The sequence below is a fragment of the Microcaecilia unicolor genome, chromosome 2, assembly GCF_901765095.1.
Source record: "Microcaecilia unicolor chromosome 2, aMicUni1.1, whole genome shotgun sequence".
Taxonomy (NCBI): Eukaryota; Metazoa; Chordata; class Amphibia; order Gymnophiona; family Siphonopidae; genus Microcaecilia; species Microcaecilia unicolor.
In genome coordinates, this window is record NC_044032.1 from 535,449,729 (window position 1) to 535,467,482 (window position 17,754).

The window sequence follows — 17,754 nt, forward strand, 5'->3', positions numbered from 1 at the left end:
AACTTACGCTGGGTCAGGAAACATCTTTGTCTTCGCCCTCAGATTCTAATATTCCTCCATGTCCAGCGTCATTAGCAGTGCTCAGAGACAGCTTTCAATCTACCTTGTGTGGAAAGACAGTTGCCTGGCGTGGGCCTTGCACCACAACAGAAACGACTGGAAGAGGAGCCACGAGATTCAATCATGGCCTCGGGACTAACAACGGAGATAAGTCTTGAAAAAATCTGGATAAAACTAAATGCAATGGACAATACTCTTCAAAAATCTTCAGGTGAGATTTCACTGTTATCTAAACAAGTTTGAAAAAATGGTTAAAACAGGAGCAGTTGTGAAAGAAGATCTTACATCCCGTGTTAATCTGATGTAAAATGATATTAAACAAATACAAAAATATAATTCTATTGTGGCAAAGGATAAACTAGTTATTCATAGACATATTGAACAGATTGAAAACCATAATAGGTGACCAAATCTTCGAATATTGAATTTCCCAAAAGTACCAGGAATACTACCTTTGGAACTATTTAAAAGATTCTTGAAAACTTAAAGATTCCTCTGAATACTATTCCTCCTATAAATAAAATGTATTATCTTTCTAAAAGACCCGGGAAAAATGAAGGGGAACATAGATCTGGAGTTGACAATATTGATTTAAATAATATATCTGCAATCTTGGAACAATCGATTGATAATACAACGGAAAGAGCTACATTACTGGTTTCATTTGTCTTTGAACAAGATCTTAATAACATTTTGAGACTTTAAACATTCTAAAGATCTGTTTGGTGGCGAAAAAATTTGGATTTACCCTGATGTTACAAAAGTGACTCAAGAGAGGAGAAAGATTTTCCTAGGCATGAAACAGAAAGCTTGATCTTGGAGCCACGTTTTTCTTTTCTTGGCTTATCCGTGCAAATGCATGATAAGATTTGGAAAGTCAAAGTACATATTTTACGCTCCAGAACAATTAAAAGTTTTTCTAGATATGAAAAGACTTAAACAATATTAGATAAGAAAAGAAAAAATTGAGTCTCTATTCACTGCCTTACTTTAAATCTCTCTATATAAAACGCACCTCCAACGTTCTAATGAAGCCACAACTTCTCCAACGTTCTAAAAATGGGTCATGGTGTAGATCGATTTCTCTCCAAAACTGCCTGCCCGCCCTCGCGTCACAACATCATGACGTCGAGGGCGGAGCAAAGCTCATCCGTTGCTACAAAACGCAACGTGACGACAGACGCAAAAAGGAACAATGAAAAAGACATACACAAATGAGGGGAGGAGTAAGGGATCGCAAAACTGTTGCCACACGACGCATCAATAAACGATCCAATCAAAAACAAAGGCATCGGAACAAGGGAGGAGAAACAGCTGCACAACCAGACACTTTCTGTGCAGACAGTGCAGCACGGACACAACACTGGAGGCAGATTAAGATTCTGACGCCCATGCTCCGGCTAAAGGTATGTGCTGCCTACACACCAAACGGAACGCAAAAAGCATACCCCTCCGAGCAAGAAACCCGCCCCCACCCTGCAAACAGAAACACAGAATTCTCACAAAAAAATATCGCCGGTATGTGCTTCCTCCACCACAAACGGAACGCTAAAAACATACCCCTCCCAGCCACAAACAGGCCCCCCCCTTCAAACGGAAAAAAGACACCCCGCCTCCCTGCAAACGGAAACCCAGAATCGCAGGTATGTGCTGCCTCCAAACCAAACGGAAAGCCAAAAGCATACCCCTCAGAGCCACTATCAAGCCCCAGCCCCCCCCCCCCCCCCACCTGCAAACGGAAACGCTGAATTCGCTGAATAGGCACACAACACTCATGCATGAAAACAGAGGAAAGCTGACAAAAAAAAACCCATACAAAAAACCACAGTTGCAGCCTACCAAGCTCTCTCAAAGTTTCACAAATACTCACAACCAAACACATATGTGGGTGCCCAGCAAATGCCAGCTGCCTGTCGGAGCACTGTTTAAAGGAGTTGAGAGGCGCAGCCACCACACCCCCCAAGCAACGTTGACCCCCCCCCTCAAAGGAGTGGAGGAGTGGCCTAGTGGTTAGGGTGGTGGACTTTGGTCCTGGGGAACTGAGTTCGATTCCCGGCACAGGCAGCTCCTTGTGACTCTGGGCAAGTCACTTAACCCTCCATTGCCTGCCGCATTCAGCCTGCCATGAGTGGGAAAGCGTGGGGTACAAATGTAGCAACAAAAAAAAAAAACCCACTACAAAACCCCACCGCCCTGCAACACACCCCTCCCCCTCCGAGTCCTCCAGATCACTACACAAAGAAAACAGAGCTCCTCCAACCAGAAAAAAAGAGATGAACCTATTTAGACCCCCCCATAAGCAATGAAGCTAAATTGGTTGATCTCTGTTTCCACTCTCCCATGCAGCTGTAATTGCTATAAACTCAAAATACAACAAGAAAACTTAAGAGCTGCTGCATCCAGGTTGTCATTCTTTATTATTGGTCCATCTGTAACAAGTCTAAAGCTGTTTCATTTGGACCACTCCAAGCCCCTGACCCCCCTCCAAGCCAACAGCCATTCCCTCACAGTTCGCCATCCGCCCACCCCCCAAACATTCACACACACACACACACACACTCTAGCACACACAAAAACAACAAAACTAACAGCCTCCAAAAACACGACCTGAAGGATCCATCACTTTCAACACATCACCACAGGAACACAGACCCCAACTTCCAAAACCCCCCACAACTCCCTCACAATTACAATCTATATCACACATACGGTGTCACTGCCCCCCCCCCCCACACACACACACACACTCATGCTCGCACACACTTCACCACCACAGCCACCCCCTCCAGTGACTCTCACACCGATGCACAAAAACTGTCTCTCACACACACATACTAATGCAGCCTACTACTTCACCAGCCCTGCCCACACCTTTCAAAATGTCAAAATGAGGAACAACATGTCTGAACCACACTACAATCACCACTCAACACTCTAGCAATTCAACACTCCGCCCCTCCACCCTCTGACATTCTGACACACACAAACAATCTCTCACACACATACACAGATACTCGCCCCCACCCTCTGTTACACCCACCTCTCTCATTTTCACAGACAGACACACGATCTCTCTATGTGACACACACACATATTGGGGAGGGGTTCTATAATGATGCCTGCCACGCTATCTCACTCTTTCAAAAACTCTTACACTCACTCTCACACATATGTTGGTACCTGCCAGACTCTAAGTCAACAAAAAATACACAATTATACTCACTCTCAGACATACGGTGTCACTGCCCCACACATACACACACACACACACACACACACACTCATGCTCGCACACAGTTCACCACCAATGCGCCTACAACTTTACCAGCCCTGCCCACACCTTTCAAAATGTAAGAATGAGGAGCAAAATGTCTAAACACCACTACAATCACCACTCAACACTCTAAAGAACCGGTATCTACAGATGGACAACTGTATGTTGCCTTTTCAAGAGTAAAGAACTCTGATACAATTGTTAAACTGATTAATGGACCTCAACAAGGATACCTTTTACCCGATTGTAATAAAATTTGTACAAAACATATTGTTTACAAGGAAAAGTTACAAATGTATGTAACAATTACACTACAAATACAACTTTGAAAAAAAAAAACCTCTTTGCTTTTTTAAAAATCATTTATATCCCTTAATATGAAACAGAAAAACAAAACAAAAAAACCAACACACATGCAAATGTCTATCAGCTCTTTTTACAAAATTATATTACACGTGGAGGGGCATAATCGAACGAAAACGTCTATCTCCATGGGCGTTTATCTCTGAGAACGGGTCCGTGAAGGGGCGGGCCGAACCGTATTTTCGAAAAAATGGACGTTTTTGAGCTGGGCATTGTTTTTTTTAGCGATAATGGAAACTAAAAATGCCCAGCTCAAAAACGTCCTAATCCGAGCCATTTGGTCGTGGGAGGGGCCACGATTCGTAGTACACTCACCCCCTGATATGCCAGAACACCAATTGGGCACCCTAGGTCAGTGCGGTGGACTTCAGAAATAGCTCCCACATGCATAGCTCCCTTACCACGGGTGCTGAGCTCCCAACCCCCCTCCCCCAAAACCCACTACCCACAAATGTACAACACTACCATAGCTCTTAGGGATGAAGGGGGCACCTACATGTGGGTACAGTGGGTTTTGGAGGCCTCCCATTTACCAGCAGAAGTGTTACAGGTGGGGGGATGGGCCTGGGTCCACCTGGCTGAAGTGCACTGCGGTACCCACTAAAAGTGCTCCAGGGACCTGCATACACGCAGGCCTCTAGGACTGGTTGCTGCTGTATAACATTGGCACACCAGTTGACACCTGAAGGCTAATCTCTCCGAAAACGTCCTTTATTGGAATAACCGTGTTTACTCACAGTTAACTGCAGATCAGAGGTTGTGCCCCACTGGCAACGAGTCTCCCTGGTACTGAGATGAGCAGTAGGTCAAAGCTGGCAGAAGAACTAAGTTGTCTAACGTGGCTAACAGGAAAGGGAACTAAAACTGGCTTACAAAAATGGCCACTACCGCATGGACTACAACAGGAAACACAACAGGGCACACTCTGACCTAGTAGGCAGGGGGAAAAGCACCATGGGAGAAGAGCCTACCAACTACCAACATCTTGAGACTGTAACACAAGCTAATGAAATCATGGAGCCCAATACCCTACACCCACCACAATGCAATGCTGATGTGACCCTGTACTGCACCCGAGAGCCACATCTGACCCAGGGAAAGGCTGTGACAGGATCGAACACATTCTGCTGTCATGGAGGTGGGTACGGCATTTGAGGTTGGCATACAGGCTGGGAAAAAAGTTTTTAAAGTGGGATTTTTTTGGTGGGAGGGGGTTAGTGACCACTGGGGGAGTCCGGGGAGGTCATCCCCGATTCCCTCCAGTGGTCATCTGGGCAGTTGGGGCACTTTTTTGGGACTTGTTCGTGAAAAAAAAGGGTCCAAAAAAAGTGACCCAAAATCATGGTAAAAACGCCTTTATTTTTTCGATTATCAGCTAAAGACGCTCATCTCTCCTCGGCTGATATCCACGCCCCAGTTCCGCCTCCATCAAGCCTCCGACACGCCCCCGTCAACTTTATTCGTTCCCGCGATGGAGTGCAGTTGAAAACGCCCAAAATCGGCTTTCGATTATACCGATTTGGGCGCCTTTGCGAGACAAATGTCTATCTCCCGATTTAGGTCGCACTATAGGCGTTTTTCTCTTTCGAAAATAAGCTGGATAGTACAACAAAAAATATCTTTAAATATGAAAAATAAAAAACAGAAATACAATTTGAAACATTAATGTCAGAAACTCATGACCTTGCTAGCGCCCGTTTCATTTATTTTGGAAATGAGCCTTTTTTACTAGTATGTTAATATTTCCTAAGTAACTGCTTTATTTCACTTTCACGCCCCTTAAAAGTGGTCTAAGAAAGTTTGTGCTTTATTTCCTATTATTGTAAAAATTTCTAATTCATAATATTCTATACTGTGTTTCTATAAACAAGTGTTTGACTTGTAATGTTATATTAAAATAATTAATAATAATAATAATACATAATTAAAAGCCTGACACGGCCACATTTCATCCTCTCAAAGGGCAGCATCAGGGGCTTGAAACAGAACCTAGTAGTGTTTACAGAACGCTTCACTTACTGGGTTTTAAACTCTCTCCTCAGGAGCAGCAGTGGTAAAAGAGGAAAACATCAGAATGGCAAAACCAGAGAGATGTCAACCCTAAACCATTACTGTATTTTTTGTGTTATATAACTCACAGGGGGTTTTTTTGTTTTGTTTTTTAAACATGTGTTGGAACAGGTGTGGCTTATACACAGGTGCGACATATTATCAAATCTAAAAATTTATACTTGTCTAATGACCTTTATCTGACATGCAGACCTCTGGGTTGGGTCCACTTCCCATAGCACTTGTTCACCAACTTACTACTTCTGCTCCTGCATTGAGCCCACTACTTCTCTGGGTCTCCAGGCAGCTGCAGCAGCACCAGGAAGCATATGGCAGGTGCAGGGACATTCCCCTACATGGTGGCTGCATCGGCAACAGCAAGAAGACAGCAGGTACGGAGACATTCCCTTGTGCGCACTGCCACTTGATCGGCTAGTTCCAGAAACAGAAGTTATATCAGAGCTTCTAACTTTCTGTTTCTGGGACTGAACGAGTCAACAGCAGAATGCACAAGGGAATGTACCCATGCCAGTTTTCTGCTTGCTATTTCTGTTACAACCACCTTGCAGACCCAAAGGAGGAGAAGTCAGTCAGTCAGTGAATGAGCTGGAGGGAGAGCAGACAAGGAGACAGACAGAGCAATGCACCAATGCTGAATGATTGATGCATTGGTAGTGAGGAGTAGATAGAGATGGGCTGATACTGGATGGTGGGGGGAGGGAAAGAAAGAGGGGGTGATGCATTCAATTTCGGTTTTAGACACACGAGACATACTCAGCAGTGACTTATGTATTAACTTTTCCAGTTTTGTCCTAATTTTTCCTTCCTGCTACTAATACTCAGCAGTGACTTATAACCCAAAAAATACAGTACGAAAGAGAAGAGGCTTAAGTACCAAGAAATTAGACAAAGAAAATGTGGCAGAAAGATACTGAAATATTACCCATTGTTTTGGGTGTCACAGATTTGATTAAAATGAATTTTCAAGCACACCTGATATACACCTTACAAATTCAAGCAGGAAGTTCTCTTTGGCACAAGTAGTGGCGTAACTAGGTGGGGCCACGGGGGCCTGCCCCCCCCCCCCCAGATTTCATACAAGCCCCTGGGCCCCCCCCCCTCCAGATTTCGCCCAAGCCCCGGGTTCCTTTTAAGTGAAACTCGGCTTGCTCAGTTTCACTTAAAGGAGAGTGCACAGGTTGTCAGGAGGAAGAAAGCACAGGGCAGCGAAGAAGGCGCCTCGCCGCTCCCCCCGCCGCACCCCACAACACCAAATACCTTTGCTGGCAGGGGTCCCCAACTCCTGCCAGCCGAAGCTTTCTTCGGCACCAGTCACCTCACCTCCCCCTGCCAGCAAAGGTATTTGGTGCTGTGGGGTGCGGAGGGGGGGGGGAAGAGACCGGCACTGAAGAAGGCTTCGGCTGGTGGGGGTTGGGGACCCCCACCAGCAGAGGTATTTGCTGATGTGGGGTGTGGCAAGGCAGTGGGGGGGGCAAGGTGGCAGACTAAAATGTGCCCCCTACCTCAGGCTCTGGCCCCCTCCCACCGCGAGGTCTGGCTATGCCCCTGAATACAAGTACTATGGCAAGCATTAGCAGTAAATCTGCGAGACCAACATCATATGCTACATACCCTAGGGCTTTGGAGTGAGGTTCATCACTGTCATAGTATACACAAAACTAACCTATTTGGAGACAAAGACTGTAGCAGGCCAGTCTGACAACCATCTTCACCAATTGTTCAATATCAATGTTTCCCAATCTTTTTTGTGTCATTGCACATCCTGGCACATCTAGCAGTGGGCTCACTGCACTATAGAACACCATCACTACCGCTCCCTCCTTGACACAATCTTCATTTTCCTTCTCCATCCACCACCTGGCAAAAGCCATTTCCCTTTCATCTTCCCTGTCCCCATAATATCCTTCCAAGGAGGTTTTATGACAGGAGACGGGTATGTCGTCAAAAAGTTAAAGCCGGTTCCCCCAGCACCCGACATCTTGGTTTGTCCAAAACACGCCAGCTTGTGCAGCATACAGATGTACACAGAGAAACCGCCAGCAGGCATAGAAGACTATTGGAAAAACTGTCCATAGCAGAGACAAATTGGGTCCGAAGAGCTGGTGGGTCTTCACCCATTCAAGGCTGTTTCACATCAGCTGGGGTAGCTGCAGTTCCCTTCCCTTCCTTTTCCAAGACGAAGAAGCAAACCAGCCCTCAGGAGGTTTTACATTATAAAACCTCCTTGCTGGCACCACATACTCTTTTATAACACAAGTTCAGAATTTATGGAGGAGCACTCCTGCTTGACTTCCTGCCTCGCCTTCTGTTATCACTGGGAGGAGAGCCCCGGTGCCCATGCTCTCCTTCCTGCCTCGCATTCTGTAAATTTTTTTTTTAAAGCATATAGCACAGCACTGAAATCTACAAGAAAACATTACAAATAACAAATCAAGCTCTTGAGCAGTGACAAATACATTAACCCTCCCCCCTTCACAGACCCCCTTGAAAACTCACCAACCCCCCTCCCAAAACGCTTCTAACAGGGAGAATGCAAAACCAAGGAGGTTTAATAAAACCTCATAAGTATGCTATTGTTTTGGACAAACCAATATGGCAGCAAGCTCTGCCCACTGGCTTCAGTCCATATAATGGGCAAGATATGCTTATGGTGTCTCCCAGTGGTGTGCTGGAGCCAGCTCGCACCGGCTCGCAAGAGCCGGTTGTTAACTTTGCTTGGCTCTTGCGAGCCGGTTGTTGAAACGCGCGAGCCGGCTCTTCTCCTCCCTCCTGAGCCGGTCCTGTCCGTCCCTCCCAATCCGATCCCTGGCTCCCTCCCTCCCGATCCCTCCCTCCCGATCCCTCACGTCACCAACCCGACCTCACTCTCCGCATTCTTCGGGGCACCCGCTGCCAGAACTGACTCTCCCCCGCTGGCGCTGCCGGTTCGCACTTTAAAAATGGCCGCCGAGACTTCTGCTGAAGTCTCGGCGGCCATTTTGAAGCGCGAACCGGCCGGCAGCGCCAGTGGGGGAGAGTCAGTTCTGGCAGCGGGCAGGCAAGACTGCCTGCCCCGAAGAATGCGAAGAGACAGGTCGGGTTGGTGACTTGAGGGATCGGGAGGGAGGGAGCGGATCGGGAGGGAGGGAGGGAGCAGGGGAGGAGAATTCGTCAACAACTCAGGAGGGGGTGGCAGGGGAGAGAAGGGAGTCGCTGGGCATTTGTGGATGGAGGGGAAAGGAGGGTCACTGAGTATGGCTGGGTGCATGCAGGGCAGGGGAGAGGAGGCAGGAGGGTCACTGCTGGACATGGGTGGATGGAGGGCAGGGGAAAGGAGGGTCACTGGGTATGGGTGCATGCAGGGCAGGGGAGAGGAGGGTTGCTGGGCATGGGTGCATGCAGGGTCACTGGACATGGGTGGATGGAGGGCAGGGGAGAGGAGGGTCACTGGGTATGGGTGCATGGAGAGCAGGGGAGAGGAGGGTCGCTGGGTGGATGCAGGGCAGGGGGAGAGAAGGGTCACTGGACACGGGTGGATGGAGAGGGGGGGAGAGAGAAGAAATGCTGAACATGGATGGAGGGGAGGGAAGAGTGAGGAAGGAGATGAGATGAGGGAAAAGAAAGAGAGGAGAAAAACTGCACATGGATGAAGAAAATAGGCAGAAGCTGAGGACCAGAAATGAAGAAGAAAGGAGGAAAGGAAAGAAATAAATGGAAAGGAAGCCCTGGAAACGGAGTTAAGAGGACAGATAGCAGCAGAATCGGATACTGGGCCAGTATGATCAGAACAACAGTCACCAGACAACAAAGGTAGAAAAAAAATCATTTTACTTTCATTATAGTGTTTGGAATATGTTCACTTTGAGAATCAGATGCTCAACATTAAAAGTTTATATTTATTTACTTATTTATGGCATTTTTTCGCACATTAAACATGAAATAGATTGGAACCTGGGATCATTTAATTTTTTTTTCCTGGAGTAATGCATTATCCCCCTCCCCCCAAGGCTCTCTCCCTGGCTATAGCCAGCTCTGCAATCTGGGGGGGGGGGGGGGGGCGCAGAGGGGGACCGGGGAGAGAGCCTGTTAAACATTTACCAGCACACCACTGGTGTCTCCTATCACAAAACCTCCTTGTATCCTTCAACTGGCAAAGGAAAGTGGGGGAGCAGCCATTGCTTCCACCTTTCTCACCTTCCTTCTCTATGAGGGGTCCCAGCAGAGGTGAAAGTAGGTTATATGCTGCTCACTGACTCTCCCTGCTGGCTGGAGGAGAACTGTAGACTAGGAAGTGTAAAAGGGGGGAGGGGGGAAGACACTGCAGCTATCAGCAGCAACATCTCTTCTAGATGCAATTCTTCTCCCTACCAACAGCTTTGGCTGTCTGGTAGCAAAAGTTAGTGGAACACCTATGCTTCTGCCACAGTACACTATACTATGCAAAACAGAGACCCCAAAACAAAACTCTTGCCAGGTCAAAGGAACCAACATTCCAAATAGTCTTCTCAAACTGTGATAGATGGTACCACAGATTAACATTTCTGTGAAACCTATTATAGCACATCTATCAATAACTAGTAGGAATACTCATACTCATCAGAAATAATTGTTGCTAGAACCATTGGCTTACTATCAAACAATGGTTTAAATAAAAACATAGATCTCTTACGCAAGTCATCTTATTCATCAAGGCAAGCTATTTTAATGACTGAATACTCTATGCAAAACACAGTCCAAAGTCTGCTACCTATGTTTCTTAAAACTGCTGCTATCGGGAGTGAGTTTTGGAAAAGTGCTCTTCAGTTGACAGTCGATATACAGGCATCTGAGAAGCACATATTCTATACAACAGAGTAGGTACATACTTTCCTTACACCCAGGTACATACACATGTATGTAGTTAGGTATGGGTTCTTAAGCCAGCCATAGAGCTGCTATGAGAGCTTGAGCCTAATAATAAATATTCTGTAAGTTACATGTGTAAGTGGGAGTCCCACCCAGACTGTGGTGTGTTATTTGACAGGTAGGTGTGTACACACAGGCAATGTAAGATGTGCACATATTTATAGAATAGGTGGATTTTCTATATTTATGTACATAATTGGTGTGCCAACTTAGCAACTAGTTTATAGATTTATTTATTTCAAACTAGTAAAAAAGGCCCGTTTCTGACACAAATGAAACGGGCGCTAGCAAGGTTTTCCTCGGAGTGTGTATGTTTGGGAGAGTGTATGTGAGAGTGACTGTTTGAGAGTCGGAGTGAAAGTGTGATTGTGTGAGAGAGAGCGTGAGTCTGGGTGTGAGTGTGTTTGTGAGAGAGTGTGTGTGTGAGAATGAGAGTGTGTGCAAGTGTGTATGTGAGACACAGTGTGAGTGAGAGTGTGTGTGTGTGGGAGAGAGAGAGAGTGTGTGTGTGAGACACAGATTCTCTGTTTGAGTGAGTGTATGAGACCAAGCGAGTGTGTGAGTGACTGTGTGGCACATAGAGAGTGAATGTGATACAGTGTGAGACAGAGTGTGTGAGAGTGAGAAAGACATTGTATATGAGAGAGAGAGTGTGAGCCGTGCCCTCCCAATCCATGGCCATCTGTCCCCTGCCCCCTCCATTCATCCTTTTCCAGCAATTCCCCTCTGTCCGTGAGCCCTGCTCTCCCAATCCATGGCCATCCATGTTTGTCTGTCACCTGCCCCCTCCATTCATCCCTATCCAGCATTTCCCCTCTCTGCTTGAGGCCTGCCCTGCAATCCATATCCATCCATGCCCATCTGTCCCCTCCATTCATCCCTATGCAGCAATTCCCCTCTCCCTGAGTCCTGCTCTTCCAATCCATGCCCATCCATGCTCCTCTGTCACCTGGCCCCTCCATTTTTCCCTATCCAGCATTTCCCCTCTCTGCCTGAGGCCTGCCCTGCAATCCATATCCATCCATGCCCATCTGTCCCCTCCATTCATCCCTATCCAGCAATTCCCCTCTCCCTGAGTCCTGCCCTTCCAATCCATGCCCATCCATGCTCCTCTGTCACCTGGCCCCTCCATTTTTCCCTATCCAGCATTTCCCCTCTCTGCCTGAGGCCTGCTCTGTAATCCATATCCATCCATGCCCATCTGTCCCCTCCATTCATCCCTATCCAGCAATTCCCCTCTCCCTGAGTCCTGCCCTTCCAATCCATGCCCATCCATGCTCATCTGTCACCTGGCCCCTCCATTTTTCCCTATCCAGCATTTCCCCTCTCTGCCTGAGGCCTGCTCTGTAATCCATGCTCCTCTGTCCCCTGCCGCCTCCATTCATCCTTTTCCAGCAAGTCCCCTCTCGCCCTTCCATGACCCCCCCCCCTCGCATCCATGCTACGCTCTCTCCCATGTCCCAGCCTGGCCCGCCCTCTTCTTCCCCCCCCCCCTTCGCATCCATGCCTCGCATCCATGCCCCCCCCCTCGCATCCATGCCCCCCCACCCCTTCGCATCCATGCCTCGCATCCATGCCCCCCCTCGCATCCATGCCCCCCCACCCCTTCGCATCCATGCCCCCCCACCCCTTCGCATCCATGCCTCGCATCCATGCCCCCCCACCCCTTCGCATCCATGCATCCCTTTTTTTTTTTTTTAATTCTTTTTAACTTTACCTCCGTGGCGGTTCGTGCAGCGAAGCGTCAGGGAAGGAGGCGGCGCTCCCGACGTCTAGCTTTCCCTTCGCTGTGTTCCGCCTTGTTTTGAAGGCGGAACACAGCGAAGGGAAGGCTAGACGTCGGGAGCGCCGCCTCCTTCCCTGACGTTTCGCTTCCGGATTTGTTTGTTTTGTCGCGAGGGCGGGGCAGAGACGGCTGGCTGGCTTGAAGGCTTCACACCACAAATCCCCGAACCCTTCAGCCTCAGCCTGGGAGTGACGTCAGATGGCTTCAAGGCTTCAGGCTTCAAGGCTTCAGACTTCCGGCTTCAAGCTTCCGGCTTCACAGAACGTTGTCCTGAGAACTTAGGCTTCCGGCTTCAAGCTTCCGGCTTCACAGAACGTTGTCTTCAGAACGTTCACGGTGCGTTTTATTATATTAGATTATCCTCTATGTCAGTGGTTCCCAACTTAATCCTGGAGGCACCCCAGCCAGTCAAGCTTCTGAGATATCCACAATGAATATTCATGAGAGAGATTTGCATGCAGTGAAGGCAGTGCATGCAAATCTGTCATGAATATTCAATGTGGATATCCCAAAAACCTGACTGGCTGGGGTGCCTCCAGGACCAGGTTAGGGAACCACTGTCCTATGGGCTCTACACCATTAGATTTTCAGGTCTATTCTTCAGAATACCTAATGGCCTTACGCTCCTGCAAATGAATCAACAATATTCTCGTGGAGGATATTGTTGATTGATTTGCTTTTGAAGTATTATTATCCTCTGTGGCTCCTAGATTTGATGATACTTACGCTCCTGCAGCCATCCCAAGACTATATAAACAAGAAGAGGTTGGGGGGGGGGGGGGTAATAAATCCTACAGAAAATTTCTTCCAACTGTAACAAGGTTCAGCTCTTTGGCATAAGCATCTCCAACCAAAGCATCACAGAAAGAAGCTGTTAGACTCCCCTTAAAGCAATGCTAACAAAAATAAATTAACAAAATTTGCTTAGGAGTTTAACTGAACAAAATCATTTAAAGCTCCATTTATTGATTGCATTTTATTTTATTTCATATGAGAGTCAAGGTTATCAAGTGCCTTTGAAAGCACTTCCTACTTATCTTCTTGTATCCACATTGCTGGAATTGGCTAAGAATAACAGCAGCAGTGCCCTATTAGAAAAAAATCAGAAACATCAGACCATAGACCCCAGAACAGGGGGGAGCCACAGGTGCCATGGCACCCCCAAAATTTTGCTACCTATCCTCTCTCCCCTTGAGGCCTTTCTTCTCTTACCTTGCATCTGTGCATACTCAAGACCAGACAGCTTGCCAGCTTCTGTCCCCTCCAAAACAGGAAGTTCAGATGCGGCAGGAGACGTCAGACCATAAGCATCCAAAGGACCTTCATTGGGCCGGCTGTGTAATGTCTCCAACATAGCTTATAGAGTTGCCACCCCAGGGGAGAATGGTAAGAGAATAAATACCTTGCGAACGCAGCAGGGAAGAAAACAAATTCTGAAGGGGGGGGAGGTTTGAATGATGGACCACAGGCAGAAGGGGAAGAGAAGAACAGAGATGCTGAAGAGTGGGGGGTGGAGAGGGGAGACAGAGATGCTAAACACCATGGGGGGTTGAGAGGAGGAAAGGAGAGAGATGCTGGAGACCATGGGGGTAGTAGAATGTTGAACACTATAGGCAGAGGGAAAGGGAAGGAGACAGATGCTGAAGAGAGGAGGGGAAGACAGGTGAAGGGAGAGATGCTGGAGACCATGGGGGGGATTGAAAGGGAGGGAAGGAGAAAGATGCTGGAGACCGTGGAAGGTCATAGAATGCTGGACACCACAGGTGGGGGGGAGGGAAGAAGGGAAAGAGAGAGATGCTGGAGACCATGGGGAGGAGTATAATTTAGATATCACAGGAGGGGGGCGAAGTGAAGGAGATAGATGCTGAAGGGGGAGGGAAGAAGAGAGATGTTGAAGAGAGGAGGGAAGGAGAGAGATGCTGGATACCATGGAGGGGGGGTTGAGAGGAAGGGAAAGAGACAGATGCTGGCCACCACAGATAGGGTGAAGGGTGAGTAGAAGGGAAGGCGAGAGATGCTAGAGAGCGTGGGGGGGGGGGGGTAGAAATGCTATAGAACATGTGAGATGAGAGGAAGGGAAGGAGAGAGAACCTAGAGACCCTGGAGGGGTAGAATGCAGGACATTACAGTCAGGGGCCAGGAGAAGGGAAGGAGTGATGTTGAAGGGGAAGGGAAGGAGAGAGCTATAGACCATGAAGGGTTGAGAGAGAGGGAAGGAGAAAGATGCTGGATATGATGGGGAGGAAGGGAATAGGGAAGGAGAGACATGCTTGACACCATGTGGGAGGGGGTTTGAGAAGGACAGGGGAAAAGAGCTATATCGGATGCTATATGAGGGGACTAGGAGGATAGTATGAAAGGACTGGGGTGGAGATTGGGCACCGGCACCCCCAAACAAAAAAGTGTTCCACTGCCCCTGCATCAGACCACCACAAACTGCTTTAGCAGTGGATAAATAAAAATAGGGGCTGCACATGAAATAACTAAACCATCCAGCCCACCTCTGTCTCAAAAGCAAGGTCCACTGTACTTAAACAGTCCCAAACAAATGCATGCAATTCTCAAAACTTTTAATGGAGTCATCACTATAAGAACTATTTAACATACACAGGGCATGACTATTAAAACACACATACAATTGTACTATTTATATGTATTGATGTTGCAATTGATACAACTTTAAATAATTGTTTTTAAAAAATCATCACACATATTGTGACAAATAAGGATTTTCAGAGGTAGGCTAATCAAGTCACACAGTTATTAAGATTGTATAAAATGTTCCCCTGATTTAAGGGCGTCAGAATCCTAGGTGCTATTTCTGTGGTACAGTACTAAAATTAAATATTTACTGTTGTATACAAAATGGTTGACAAACCAGGAATTGAGTGTTGTCTGACAGCATCATATGAGCATAAGTCACACCGTGCACATCATAAGACAATAACGAATGGCAGACCAAAGGATGTATTTGAGGAAAAGCTTGAGAGATGATACCTTGCTACCAAACATTCCAATAAGATTACCTGGAATTGTGCAGGAAATATGCAAAATACCTGAACTGAAAGTAAGCACTACACATGATCCGCAGCTGTAAATAAAACCGTGACAGAAACCTGACCGGCAGAATCAAAAAATTGAAGACCACCCCGGAAACAAACCCTCCAGTCTCTCAATAGCAACCAGTCTAGAGACAACTCTACCCACAACAAAGTTTAAACCTTCTGCCATGAAAACACGTATACGTACATCTACTACGCTTTCATACTGTATTTTCTTGACAGAACCTGCAAGCAGAGTTAAGTGTCACTCACTAACTCCTGTACTGTTAGCTCAAAAAAAAAGTGAGTTGGGACTTGGTATACCACTTGATATAATTGGTTTAATTATATACATGAATCTTTTTTGTACCTGGAGCAAGGGAGGGTTAAGTAACTTGCCCAGAATCACAAGAAGCTGCAATGGGAATCAAACCCAGTTCACCAGGATCAAAGCCCATTGCACTACCCACTGCGCTTTTTAAATTGTCTATTATAAACAGATAAAAAATAAACTTATTTTTACCTGTTTAAAATAAACTAGCACGGCAAACGCACAAGGTAATTCGGTTTTTGTTTTGGTTATTTTTTTTCCAGAAAACCTTAAAACCATCTTTAGCCCCATACCAAGTCGGGTACAACAGGACGGAAGAAATTGAAAAAGAAAGTGAGAACTTCAAACAAGTCCACAACAACATCCGCTACCAGAGCAAACAGCGGAGAGCACGCGCAGTCTGCACCCCTCAACAACACCAGAATGAGCGCGAGAAGAAAGCGCGCGGCCGTTGCAACTGTGCAAAGGGCGATTCGAAGCGCGCGGGCTCCAGAACCAGGAAACATGGAGCTGAACGGGCTACCCACCGCTACGATGCAAAGGAGCTGAAGAAGCACCAACAGCTAGTACTGTTCCCACCAGAAGCACCATGTCCGTCCTTTCTCTGGGATGACCTCCCTTACTCCCCGTCCTGCTGTCAGCGCGCTGCCGAAATCTGGCAAGCGCCGCTCGCTCGGTGCCGTCCCTCTATGACGTCATACAACCTACGCGTCCACTTTCTTCCCGCCCCGTCCCAGTGCCGGATCGGGCTAGTTGCTGTCATTCCCCCCCCCCCAAAAAAAAAAACCCTGGGAACAAGCGTTGGGTTTGCGTGCTGCACTTCTAAGCAACTTCAAAACATTTGTATCCCTCCCCCCTTTTTTTTTTCTCTTAAAACTGTGCTATCTAATTCGTTTTGAACAAAAGCGGCAGAAACAGAGGAGTGTCCCGGATACTCCTCTGTTTCTGCTGCTTTTGTATTTAATTCGATTCTCTTGGAGGTGACAATTAATGCTGTAAACGTTTTTCTAACTTAACCGACCGCACCCTTCCTCATTACTATAACATCAAGGGGCGGAGTTACTTGAATATTAAAAGAAAAAGGTATACATTTTAACCAGAAGGAAATGGTTGTGACCGGGTGATGCTTCTGATTTTTAGTTTTCCCAAAAAGGGACATGGATGGTTTTTATTGGCCGTGTTCCAACAGCACTGGGTTGATGGGGAGGTCAGCGGAAACTAGCAGGCTTCTGAGAAGAAAAAAAAATGATTTCCTTAGAGAAGCAGGAATTGAGACAGGAACAAAGTTATACCTTGCAACAGACAATAGCGATCTGTGTAATGCAGAAGTGTGCACTTCAGGGAGCAGAAAGATACAGGATAACCTTGACTGAAATACTATCTGCCCTATAAAATTTAAAGTACTTGCATGGGATAGAGAAAATGGCAGCAAAGCTGATTGTATCTAACAGCAAGTGTGTAGTTTAAGGTCTTTAAAAGTTTGTTCAAGGCCCAGGTTATCCACCACTTGTCTTCAGATTCCAGAGCAATAGGGTTGTTCTATTCCAGCCCTTCCTTCTAGGAAGCCTGAGGGGAAGCGGAGTGGAGGGAGTGAGCCTGGAGTAGAATAAAGAACAGTCCCCATAATCCAACATGAGAGGCAGCAATGCCAAGGTCGGCACAAGGGAAAGAGTGCCTACCCTACTTGTCCCCATCCGTCTCCTGACTCCATAATTCCACTTCCTTTTTTTGCATTCAGATTAAGCCCAAACCTAAATAAAACTAAGGAAATAAAATACATAATAGCCACATAGTAATTAAAAAATAAGGGAAGGAGAGCTGACATCAAGAAAAGGGGATGGGACTCAGTCGCTTCTGATGGAACTTGATATACCACCTTTCTGTGGTTACATTCAAAGCTGAGTTGCAGACAAAGAGGAGTGGTTAAAGCACCAGTCTTGACATC

General features: G+C 46.8%; 1 protein-coding gene across 1 annotated transcript in view; it reads right to left on the reverse strand.

The window, feature by feature from the left end:
* The window catches only part of RELL1 (RELT like 1), a 107,871-nt gene extending 91,383 nt beyond the window's left edge, over window positions 1-16,488 (reverse strand). Inside the window, exon 1 of the mRNA XM_030191284.1 lies at window positions 16,337-16,488. Within this exon, the coding sequence (XP_030047144.1) occupies window positions 16,337-16,400 (64 nt within the window). The 5' untranslated portion in view covers window positions 16,401-16,488. The remainder of the gene's footprint in view (window positions 1-16,336) is intronic.
* Window positions 16,489-17,754: the final 1,266 nt, after the last annotated feature.